The sequence below is a fragment of the Chaetura pelagica genome, unplaced genomic scaffold (assembly GCF_000747805.2).
Source record: "Chaetura pelagica isolate M959 unplaced genomic scaffold, ChaPel_1.0 scaffold189, whole genome shotgun sequence".
In the NCBI taxonomy this organism is placed as follows: Eukaryota; Metazoa; Chordata; class Aves; order Apodiformes; family Apodidae; genus Chaetura; species Chaetura pelagica.
The window spans coordinates 319,941-333,342 of record NW_009970716.1 but is presented as its reverse complement, the minus strand read 5'-3'; the positions used below and the strand labels follow the sequence as shown (position 1 = coordinate 333,342).

General features: G+C 35.4%; 1 protein-coding gene across 1 annotated transcript in view; it reads right to left on the bottom strand.

The window, feature by feature from the left end:
- FRYL (FRY-like) overlaps positions 1 to 13,402 on the bottom strand; it is a 135,136-nt gene that overhangs the window by 77,784 nt on the left and 43,950 nt on the right. The window contains exons 3-8 of the mRNA XM_010006076.1: positions 9,676 to 9,729; positions 4,361 to 4,500; positions 3,850 to 3,946; positions 1,496 to 1,575; positions 960 to 1,040; positions 360 to 528 (exon numbers count right to left, since the gene is read on the bottom strand). Of these exons, the coding sequence (XP_010004378.1) occupies positions 360 to 528; positions 960 to 1,040; positions 1,496 to 1,575; positions 3,850 to 3,946; positions 4,361 to 4,500; positions 9,676 to 9,729 (621 nt within the window). The remainder of the gene's footprint in view (positions 1 to 359; positions 529 to 959; positions 1,041 to 1,495; positions 1,576 to 3,849; positions 3,947 to 4,360; positions 4,501 to 9,675; positions 9,730 to 13,402) is intronic.

Below are 13,402 nucleotides of genomic sequence, written 5' to 3'. Positions count from 1 at the left end.
TGCATCTCAGCTGTTAAAAAAATATGTATCAAGTAACTGTATTATTTAATCTACTTGTTTTTTAATGAAAGAAAATTATTTTATTGCTACTCATTATTATTTAGTCTTGAGTAAATTAATGTATTACAGGTTTGCCACATAACTGTGACAATTGAGAATGGGTTCTCATTATGCTAGGGCCCCATGACCTGCAGAGAAACAAATGATTCACATCTCTGAGAACTTATGAATGAAACAGAAAAGCAGGAAGGATGACATTCAAGTAGAGTAAGTGACTGATCACAGCAAGCATCATTGTATCTTCATAACTTAAACAATCAAGTTTATGCTCATTTCAGTTTCCTGTTATATTCATTTACCTGCATGAACTGAAATGATGCTTCAAAATCCTCCACGGGATACATCTTTACTCGAAAAAACTTCATTCCCATAATCAAACTGATGATACTTTGTACTACATGAGGACTCTGTTCTTTTTGTCGCAGTTCCTTTAATTCAGTGACAAACTTCTTCCTAACAGCTTGAAACCTGAAAAGGGACATAGATGGAAATTATCTGCACTCTGTGTTACTTTTATAAACAGATATCTTTAGTCTGTTAATGATAACTGCACCTACAGTAAAAGAAACACAAGCAACACGTACCCCGATTCTTAAAATCTAGGCATTTAAGCATGCCTATGATGATCAGAACTGTAGAATATACTCAGTAACAACTACTGACTGATCCCAGGTCTCCCTTCCTGCATATACAAGTTGACAGCAAAGCAATTCAGTGTTGTACTAAACATTATTTACTAATTCGTTCAAATTTCTTGTGCTAGAACATAAGATGGCCATGACAGACTACACTTAAAGGATTAGTTACTGGAATCATTTATAAACACTGCTATATTAAATAGTATTTAATTCTGTCATCATTCTTCTCCAAAAACAAGAAGAGCCAGAGACTGAACTTACTTTGATTGAGCAAGAACCCCTGTCACTTCTGCATATAAGTCTGCAATAATATGCACATTCCCAGTGTTGGTTCCTGAATACCTAAAAAGGGGAAAAAAAAGGGGAAAAAAAAAGGTGTTAAATACAACTTTGTTCATTACAAGAAAGAAGTTTATTCCATAGCAAGGTAGATGATTACCATAAAAACAATTAAAGTCAAGCATAAAATGCATGGGTAACATTTAAAGTGATGTAGTTTCACTGAGCAGATGTGAGAGACATACTCTGCACAGGAAGTTTACTATAGCTATCCAAACTCACCCTTTCTTACTCTGGCTGGCTGTGCAAATCATTCTGTATATTCTAAGCAAAATAAACTCAGTATTATATTGAATGCAACTGTGTTCTTTCAAGGTATGTTTTAAGTTTAAAGATACCAGGTGTGTTCATTTATAGTATTATCACCAACATGTTACATGTGAGGCAAACGATCACAACAATCAAGCACTGGCTGGTAATACACACAAACTAGTTTAAAGTACATGAGTGAAACTTACCCTTCCTTATGTTTAAAGTGCTTAAAAGCCAAGTTTAGAACTTCATGGACTAAAGGATCTGGCACTGGATGAACAGGTATCTGAAATACAAGTATCATTCATATCTATGTAACTATGCATGTATATATACATGTAGGTACGTATGAAGTACATAAACAGTACTGAGATGTCCTACCAACACCTCTCCCACCACTGTCAAAGAGTAAATCCTTTGCTGGCATATGATATCAAGTTAATGCTGCAATATATGAACATTTACACAGCCTGTATTGACTTTGTTTTAAATTATTTTGCATGCTGGCTTTTAGGGATTAAATTAATAATAAAATAAATAACAGCAATGCAAACACTATAAATTTGCCATTGAAACTTACCAGACTAGGTTAACTATGCATCTTCTCACACTTTCTACCTTGTGTGGTGTTACTAACACAGATTTAACCTCAAAATGTAATTCATCTCAATATAAAAGAAGACAAAACCAAAAAATAGAAATGCATAAGGTATTATCATATCCATTTTCAAGTTTCTGCAAATGAAAGCAGCCAAAACACATACTAATCTTCCTAGCAATAAATAACAATTTGAGGAGAAATTAAAAAATTTAAACATATTAGAGGAAAAGATTCCTGTCTTGTCTACAGAAAATCAAGCACTTATTGCTTGAATATTTCATACGCTTCTGCATGAAGAAAGCTATTCATGTCTGAGAACATCCAGTTACTGGAAGCAGCTATTTACATTCATATTTATACAAAGAGTAACATGTAGTCATTTAGGCAATAGATTTTTCTCCTACATAGGTCATGTTTGCCACCCTCTCTTCAGTTGCTCTGTACATATTACGGAAAGGGTTGGATTATACCCCTTGCATAATCTGAAATCAGTTTCTAAGAATTAAACCATGCTAGGCCTCCCAGAGAGATGGACATCATGTGAATGCAAATATGTTCATTGATAAAAAGGCATCCTTTCTGTGCTTTGCTTGTCTAATTGCAGGTTCACATCACAGGCAGGACATAAAAACCCTCCTTTAGATACCATTTAACACTAAATTTACCAAAGGGTTCTCTGAAGTGGTGTATCTATGTTTAGTGGCAGGTTTTAGCAGAAGAAAACATCCTTAGTGGAAAATACCTATCTTGCCTGGAGCATAGGTGTGATAGGCTCACCAAGTATTACAGGAGTCACCACATACTCTCTACAAGACCAAAACTTTGGTACCTCTCTCAACATCTGAATTACTGGCAACATGAACTAACAGACAGAAAAACTAGAACCAGCTCACAATACAGGAGCTAGCCATATAACCCTGCAATCCTAAATAACCTGTTTCATTTCCATTTTCTGTTTTGCACTGATAGAAAATTCAGACAGGGAGTGAGCATGAAATAAAGATTTTCTGTAAAACACTAACACATAAGAGTTTGATGGCTTTAATACTGATCTCTGCATCTCTGAGCTTGTAGCACAGGAAAATCACTTTGGATGGTTAGTGGGCATCTCAGAGAAGGACAGGCAGCTCTTTTTTACCCTGTATCCCAAACATGTCATACACAACCACATAACATAAAACACACTGTTGCTAGTTAAAAGAAAGCTTACTGAAGGAAAAAAAAAAATCAGTAAAAAGAAAAATTGGCTTAATCATGGCTCAAACCAGGACAAACTCCTAAAAATTATTTGCAAACAAAATCATAGTCTTTGTTTTACTTAGTACAGAGAGCCATTTCATTTTCATGTATCTATACATAGAAGATATAAACCACTTAAGTATCTGAAAAGTGAAATTTATTCATGCCTTATTCATGTTTCAAACTCTTTCTTACAGTCATCTCATTCTCCTCTCATAAAATGCAAGAAAAAAATGCTGCTACTTGAAGCCAAACTCTATACTCTTGACTATATGTCAATGCAAATTTTGTATTAACAGAAAATGTGTGTGACATTATCTAGCACTACCCTACAAGGACAAGCAAAATTACATATCCTTTTAAATTTTTTAACAAAGTGACATTTTAATACTATAATTCAAAGATTTCACATTGTATTTCAAAAACGTTTACGCAGAAAAAAGATACTGAACATAATAAAATATTTTTAAATTTTGCTTTTTGCAGTACATCAGCAGCTTTGACTTAGTGAATCCAAGACATGAACTGAGATCATGCAGGCATGTAAACAAAAGATAGGAAAGTTCAAAGGCTTTATTCAACTAGAATACAATTACAGCCTTGTATATGCTCATCATATATATGTATATGCACTCCAGTTTTTAATATAAAAAATTAAAATATATTATCAAAACTTACATTAAAAGCAAAATATTAAAATAAGTTTGCAAAAGAGCTTACCTGTTTTAGAACCTCTATTAAAACTAAACAAAAAATGAAATCTACAGCTAAGTCCCTCCTTTCAAGTAGATAATCTCTTTCACGTTGTTGGTCATCCCTAAAAAAGAAATCAAGAACAGATGTATCACACACAAGACTGAATACAATTATTGCAGAGAAGGGTTATGCATGTTTTTCATGCAACCATTGCTGCACACATGTATAAAATGGATGGTTAGACAGACTTCAGGGTTTGGTGCAGCACTGACACCTTGCTCTCTCTTGAAAGGACCTGCCAACAACCAAAACAATTTTTAAAAGGTAAAAAATTGATTGGAATTATCAGCAATGAACTTCCTTCTGCATAACAATCCCAAAACCATTAAGTCACTTCATGCATATAATCTACACAAGTTAAATACATCGCCTCAAAGAAGCCCAGGCTCTTTCTACACAGTTTCATTATTTGTATCAAAATACAAATTTGTCAAAAAAGTACAAAGCACACATATTTTGCAAGGAAATCTCTTACCCCTTGGATTTTGTGCTAGACCGAGGTCTATATTCATAAGATTCATCTTCTGTTCCATTTTGACGCCTGTACCAGTCAAACAAGGTGCGTAGTAAGGAGGGGAGACAGTGCTCTGCTACTGAGCTCATAGAGCTTATCAACTGGGGGAAAAATAAAAATAAAAAAACAGTTTAGCATGATAAAGCAATCTAAAAATCCTAGAATTATAATAATTGGTATTTAACATTAGAAACTGCGTATCATATAATTTTATTACGTGGAAACTAGAGGTTTGACTTTCATCCAAGACAACTACGGAATCACAGACTCACAGAATCCTAGGGATTGGAAGGGACCTTGAAAGATCATCTAGTCCAACCCCCCTGCCAGAGCAGGATCACCTAGAGCCCATCACACAGGATCGTGTCCAGGCGGGTTTTGAATGTCTCCAGCAAAGGAGACTTTACAACCTCTCTGGGCAGCCTGTTGCAGTGCTCTGTCATTCTCACAGTAAAGAAGTTCTTCCTGATATTCACATGGAACCTCCTATGCTCCAGTTTGCATCCATTGCCCCTTGTCTTATCACTGGTCATCACTGAAAAAAGACTTGGCTCCATCGTCCTGACACTCACCCTTTATATATTTGTAAACATGGATGAGGTCACTACTGTAAATATGAGACTCTAGGTTAAGTAATGTAAGAGAAATTTAAGGACAAAAAGTATTCCAAAGGTGACAGGGATCACAGAATCCTAAATGTATACAGGTAACACCTATAAAACCACTGAGAAAGCAGCAGAGATTTTAGGATGTCTCTGAATGTTGCCATGCTTCTCTGAAGCATGCATACCTTTGCATTACAAATCAAAGAAAAGAGATAGCCCTCCTAAACCTTCCAAAACATGCTTACAAAAGTAACAGCTTGATATAGATTTGACTCCACTTTTAATACTTTTGACAGTTTACATCTCAAGCTGTATTTCTTTTCAGCATAACTCCCCTATCTACTGCCCAGATAAACTTATCCGTGAAACACAACAGAAACCACTATAGAAGTTAGAATTGAACATGGCACAAAAAGTAAATTCTCCAGGCTTCCTTTAATTTAAGTAGAGCTCATCAGTGTCCAGGCTTGGAAAGGAGAATGAATGTTGAAAGATATAAAGTACCTATAATCTCCCTGGCCAGAGGCAGCAGGGAGTAAGCCCATCCCTACAACACTGGCAGAAAGAGGAGAGTTATCACGTAGCTCACTGAGGCCGCATATAAATTACCTCCCACATTTTTCAAATAAGAGGTTTCAATAAAAGCTATCCTCATACTATAACTTCTCTATTATTCACTATTCCAGAAAACCAAGACCACATCAATGTCGTAATTTCTTTGTCTTCATTTGAAGCATCTCAGTTTTTCAGGTTTGTAGAAAGGATGGGGACAGTTTAACCATATGGAATCCCCAGAAGGATTTATTTCAACCATCTGAACACTTTACTCAGCTTGTTAACCAGTCAGCTATTCAAGTCGTAACAGTTAAGTGGTACTCTTGATTCTCTGAAAAATTCCTTAATTATTTAAAGAAGTGGAGAAACTTCCTCAAAATAAGTAAAATCACATTCTTAAATTAATAAAATTTTAAATCCCACTATACAATACAAACTACATATATTCAAAATCTGAATAGGAACTAGGTTTCATTCAAAAATTTTTACTGGAATAATGAGTTTATGTTTTTCCTTGTAATTATTGTCTGTCAACAGGACATTAACTAAAAAGGGGTTCTGTAGAGAAACCAGGCATGCCAACTGCAGGAGAGGCAGACATGTTGAGCTAACTGCACAAAAAGATTAAGACAGTTCCTGCAGGCAATGCAAAGTCATAAGAAGCCTCTTAAAACAGGTAAGAGAGAAAATCTAGAAATACTCTTTAGGCTTGCTATAATGACTTGCATCTCAGAGCCAAAAGCTACCCCTTTTGAGACTGCTTTCATTTTTACACTTATATTTGTTGAAATCTTTATTACCTGCTTTGGAAAACAAGCATATTGCAAGCCTTTTCCTTGTGCACCCATATCCAGGCAAAATAAATACCCAGCCCACTAATAAATACACATCAGAGTTCAAGAAATGGACAGTAAAAAACAGCTCGATTTTACCACAGTAACGTTACATTGTCATCTGAAATGAAGCAGTGTATGATGAAAAGCAACATGTACAAACTAAGATGTTGCTCAAGAGGATGTTCTGATGTAGCAGAGGTCTGACAAACTTTCTTGAAAAAAAAAAAAAGCAAAAACTTGCAAAGAGGGAGAGGAGGAGAAGAAAGAAAAAATTCAAGGAAATCTGAGACATCTGCAGGCTACTATTAAAACTATTACCCTTCAGTAAGAGGAAAAAAGAACTCAAAAGACTCATTTGTATTGATAAACTTAAAAAAACCTTAACTGAGGTTTCATGAGCAAGAAATACCTGTTGCTTGCATCAGCTTGGGGTACTCAAACATCTCTGTTGAACTCACAAGTTAAAAGCATTAATGTATTTTAGAAAAAAAAAATATCGAGAAAGCAGAAAAAATGAACCCTGCTAATTCGTTACTAAACTGAAGGTATGAGACTCAGCATAAAATTATCAACGTAACAGGTAATCTTTAGAATGAAAGCTAGAGCTAAACTTGATGAAGGTCTTTCACCAAGCAGAGCAATCCAAAAGGTCTTCAGAATTTGCTGTCTAATCCCATACTACAAATAGCCTTAAAACTAGAGAAATATTTTCTTTCTCCAAAAATAACAATATATCCAAAAATTGTCCACACAACAGGACAGGAAAAAATTAAGCAAGCACTTCAGTTATCCTGTGCTGTCAATGTAAAATGACCCCATAAAACAGTTTACTCCTCTGCTCTCCTTCTGAAATGACAGAAGAAGACAGCAAGAAAAAGAATGCTACATTTTAAGCTTTATTTAACCTTTTCCTTAGGCTTTCCTTAAAGTTTACACAGTATATTATCACTACTACTACCCATAAATGTTCCAGCAGTTAGGCAATTTACACAGTCTTCCAAAAGAAACAAGCTGTATCACGTGCATTAAAAAAAATTATCACCGGTGAAGTGCTAAACCCAGAGTCTACTGGCATTATAAAGTATTTTCCTCTTTAATTGAAAAATTTATTTTATAATTATTTCCTGACAAGTTCTGCATCCTTAACATTATCACAAAGATGAAATCTTTGCTCATATTACATAGCTGCTAAGCTGAACATGAGCTATATGATTACTCTTTTTATTTGAAATAATTACCATACTGTTGGATACTAAATTCATTATCTTACGTAAAAAATTAAAGCATACTCTTTTATTTCAGCAGTAAATTATGCCTAGGTTGAAAGCAGCAATTCAGACAAAGAAAGACCCTATCATGCTCAAGAGGACAGAGATAGACTAGTCATCATGATGTATATGTACATTCCTTGGAATGGAACAGCAAAGTGTGCTCCAGTCTCAAAAGCTGTAACACGTTGCTAATTGCTGCACTTAACATACCCAACAATACACTGGATTGGGTAAGGAGAGAGACATGCAAAATTACAGTAAGATGCTAGAGCCCATGTTGCAGCTATGGCCAAAATCCTGATCCTGAAAACTTTGCTCAAGTTGTGCCTAATGATGAACATTCCTGAACCTCTGAGACATATCTGCTTTCAGCAAAGTTGGTGAGAAGGCCAAGAGATGCTTCTGCATGATTATAAAGTTTTGATATCTTAGGACAAGAGTAGGAGACAGCCAAACATGGTTCCTACAGCAAACAAAAACAGAAAAATACAAGCTATTTCTGTTTCAAGCTGTTTAAGCAAAAAATATTTTAAGAAATGCAATATATGCTCTATAAAAAAAATTCCTCTCTGGTACATTCTTGATGTGCTGGGAATGATAAAGGCAAAGAATTGGTATTGAAATGCTAAAATTTTGAACAGTTTATAAGTGTATCAACATAAAACTCTCCTTTTCATTTTCCTAAGTTTCACCTCTTCTGGTTAAATGCACTTTTTTTTCCCCAATTAAAATCTCAATGGCCAACAAAAGAATTGCACTAATTGAGAAATAAAACCTATTGACTTTGCACACATGGTATTAATGCCCTCTTGATCTGGTTATGCTTCCAATAAAAACAATTTATAACCCCATTATACAGCTATTTTACATTTTAATTGTAGGGACAGGCAACACCACATGCCTTCCTCCTCCATGTTTTTTCCCACAGCTTACTGAGCTGAGAAAGTGTGTGTTAACTAGATACTTTCTTACTCTGAGTCCCTCTCGTGTTGCAATTTTTCTTTTATTCTCAAAGTACAACACTCAGTAGGCTCAGACACCATAGCAGTACAGTTAAAGCCACTTTTTAGACTCAAATTCCTAACTCAATAAAGATCTCTGCATGAAGAAGGTTCACCCTGCAATAGCTTTAGTATCTCTGCTGGATACTGTGGCTGTGCACTCTGGATCACCCTCTTCCCTATACTTTGCCAAACTTTTTACTCTGCAGTCTTCTGCACTGCTGGAAAACTGAACTTAATATGGGATTCTACACCCAACAATGAACAGAGCAGAGCAAAACAATCTTAATTCCTTCTGCTAAACAATGTTCAAAATTCCCTATAAAAATTGACAATCCCTGTCACCTCAAGAGAAGCATTCCACTCTAACTCTCTGAAGTAATTCTTCAGGAGCATTAATATTCAGATCTTATGCACTCAAAGTAGAATACAAATAACAGAAGAACAAAATAAGAACTCACATACTTACATACATGCACAAACATATACTCTTACAATCAAAACTAATTAGTTTTAATTAATTCACCTATAGTAAGTGAACAGAATAGCCTCATAGTGTGACTATACAGTCAGTGAAGGACATTTTTAATCTACCTTATGCCTTCTGCCATAGAAACAAAAAGCCCTCAGTAAAAGCCCTATTATTAAATTAAGACTATTTACTTATAAAAGCAGAATGCCAAACATTGCAACAACACGTGGTATAGGCTGAAATTACACAAAGCCTGTAACAGGAACAGAGAAAAATCATGTCTTTTTGTCCCCTACCATATTTCACCATCTTTCCTCCAGTAGCTTTCACTGCAAGCTTCAAACATTCAATTCCTCCACCTCTATCTACTCTAGTAGTTTCTTACTATCATAACCTACAATGAAAAATAAATCCTAAATAACATTGAAGGTCTAAATTTTCTGACACTGATTCAGATGTGGATGTTCCAAGTTACAGAAGTGAAACCACTTATCTGCAAAAACAGAGGCCACTGCCTTCAATTACATGTCTCCTACCTGGTCAAACTGAAGATCTTCACCTCTTTGAAGAGATCTGGACAAGAGCTTTTCCTGCAAAAAAAAAAAATAAAACAAAGCATAAATTTCATTATTCAATTGACTGTTACCAAAGATAGATTCCTTCTCAATTACATTACACAACAAAGAAGTAACTTTTAATATGAGTATTTGCATTATTTTTCAGCTAGAACTATTTCTGAAGATGTGACGTGTACTCAAAAAATAGAAGAGTACCTAGCTTAAATTTGTTTGTTTAATAGTAGTAACATTAAAGACTGACAAATAGAAAATGCTGAGCACCTCTCTCTAACTGCGGGGCCTACAGCCCAACAGAGATAGCTGGCAGAAGATGCCAAAAGTAACTTAGAAGGAAAGCCATTCCCATCTTAATTAACAAGTATACTCATGTTCATATAAGGCTGTTATTGCAAGCTACAAGGATTAATTTTATAAAGCCTCACAAAGGCAGAGACTATTGTCCAATGCATTTTCAATCTGAGTCTTCCCTGAACTGTAATAAAAAAATAGCTAGAAAACCTAGTCCAGGGAAAGGAGAATGTCAGAAATAACTTGCTTTACATTGGAAATAACTTTGTAAGATATAGAAAAGATGCAGTATTACTCTAATTATTAAAATACGTCATTGTTGCCAGCACCATAAGACATACCGCTCTGTTAAAAGCAAAATTAAATTATACTCCTGACAAAAAAAAAGGTAGTGAGAATTAAGGCAGTAAGAAAAGAAAATACTCCTGGCACTCAGGGACATGGGTTAGTGGTGGACTTGGTAGTGTCAGGCTTATGATTGGACTCCATGATCTTGAAAGTATTCTCTAACCTAAGTGTTTCTACAACTCTACGAACTGTAATAGCAATGTAATTGTTGCTAGTCACTGTTGAGAGTACCAAATTATACAGGTACAAGAAATACAGCTTTTATAGTCTCTTGCTAGAACACATTGGAAAGGAATTTAAAAAAAAAGGGGGGAGGGGACACGACACACACACAAAAAGAAAAAACAAAAAAAAATACTATCTACTGGCTCTGAGGGTCACTTAGTAACGAAGTAAATGAAGTGCCACAGTAAAGGCATACTATAAAGCAGTAAACCATATATGTAATGAGATTTTTTTGCTACACGACAGGAATTTTAAACTACTTTTCACTTCATTTTGACAAGGAAAGTAGACAAAGTACTCAAGGGGTTAACAGCTCACATTAGATTACACTAAGCCAACAAAGAGCTTTTATGGAGCAAATTAAGTCACACAGTAAACTAGAAGAGCTAGTAATTTGTCTGATACCAGATATAAAAGGAGTTGTCAGTGGTACTGGTGGCTAGGACTGCTCAACAGGTTGTGCCGCAGTGAACACAAAGTAACTGCTCAGTAGAGACAACACCCATACAGTCAGGCTGTTGACAAAAATTCTTATAAGAACTCAATACCGCTGGGCATCTAACACTTGCAAGGCTGCAACAGACAGGCTGTGTGGTGAAGAGATACAAATCGTCACTGCTTGAACCAAGTCCAAGACTCAAACTGGCAGCTTATTTTTTCTTGTCCTAATCTTCATCTTGAAAGCCCGAGACAATTTCTGGCGATTTCTGCTATGAGTGCATGAGCTGTTTTTGGTGTTGAAAAGAACACAATCTCTGGCAACTATGAAAGCCTCTGAAAACCTTAATTCAACATTACTGAGGCAAAAAGCATTTGTCTACTCTAGAGTATAACCTGGAATAACACAGGTACAAATTAACAAGTTAGGTAATTTTCAATTTCTAAACTTTTTTCCTACACTTTTTTTTTTTAATCTTACAAATGCATAGAATTTTATTAATTATTTTCAAAATACAGCTATGAAGACTAAAGTTTTTGCAGCAGATATTTAAAGCTCCCAAGAGCACTTGCAAATCAGAATCCCCTTTTAACTAGAATTCTCCCCTCCCCTTTTTTATAAGGAAATATCTATTGTATGTGAATTCATGTTATTATCTGTACTATGCTTTTAGATAAACTGCACAAATAATTGTAATCTTATCTATAAAATAGAAACATGAGAAATGTTCCACCCTATATAAACACTGTATATTGCTGAATGAAATAACTAGAAAAATATTTCCCAAGAAGATGGAGAAGTAACTTTCCCATAAGAAGATGATAATGAGTCAGGTTCTTTAGGTCTTCTTATGATACAATGCCCAACATGCCACATTTCCACTATGGTACTACAAAACTTTTATTCAGGTGAATAGACACTGCAAGTATCTAAATGTGTATGCATGTGTCTAAAATCAGAAATAGCCAAAGAATGGTAACAAATAGAACTGATACAGAAATACATATCAATATAGAGCAAGCCATTTTTAAGATAGCTCTGAAAGTTTAGGTTTTTCTCCACACATTCTATACTGACTGAGACACCTCTGTACATCAAATGTTGATATAACTTTTCAGATTTTTAGTATAATAACAACTTAAGACGTTAAATTTCATAATCTTCTCTATTGTTTTTTTCCTCAGCATTAAACATCTTACCTGCTAAAAAGCAAATACCACCATAGTTAATGTAACACGACCAAATGATATTCTTTAACCCAGTCAAAGGTTTATCAAGGCCTCTGAATTATTTGCATGGTTTTAAAGCTTACTCTCTTTTAATGTTTTTTTCTAACTCTGCTTTATCATGGTCCCAGTTGTCTCACTGACAAAAAACTATCCAATATGAAGCTGGATACAGCATAAAGGTCTGGAATTTTTCACTGAATTAATAATTTAAGGCCTATTTTCCTGGCTTCCTAAAGTTCTGAGAGGGATAGAAAATAATAGATCTACATCTACATTTTACGAGTTAAATGAAAAAAACCCCACTATTGAATTAACCAAAGAGCACTTTGCATCCATTGTGTAAGGCAAAAATGTCAACATATGGCAAGCAGCACAGATCAGGATGTAGACAGACACGTGCGTGTTGTGCAAACAACTGCACCCGTGGAAAAAAGTACCACCTGTTGGCCCCTCTCCAGTATCTACTGGCACCATGGGCTCCAGTGAGCACAGCAAAACTAGCACTCTTGCTTCTTTCCTCCAGACTGCCCTAAGAAACCAGACAAGTGGTGCTGCCTTGCCTCCCCAACCCATCTGCATCCTTGCCCCAGTGCCAGAGACCCATACATGAAACACAGCACTGAAGACATGCAGTGTGCTACATTTTACAGATTTCAGACAAGCTTTTGAAAGTACCTAGGCAAGACTTGCAAAGCACTACAGTACTAGTCTGAGCAACATCTAATTTCTTCTTCATGGAACTAAATTGTTCTGTTGCCAACACCTGTTAAAAAACTTTTGCCGGTTTTGACTTGTATGTGAGACTGAACTGCAATTTAGCAAGTTAGCACCTTATCTAGTTAATAGCTTAGTGACTTGGTGGTACCATGTTAAAACTGTCTCGGCTTAAATTCTAACCATCTGTATTTACACACAGCCTGACAAAACGCAAGGTAACTGAATTTATCACTAATCTTTTTCACGGGGATAGTTTGCTCCACATGTGGGGAAGGCCAGTATCATGCCTCACAGTCATCCTTACTCTGCTGAGGAAGAACATTTTAAGCTACAATAAATTGTATATGAGCCATTTTTCCTTTGCAAATATAAAATACTACAAAAGACTTAGAAGAAATTATTTAAGGAGGGGAAAAAAGTGTTTTAATTTACTATACTC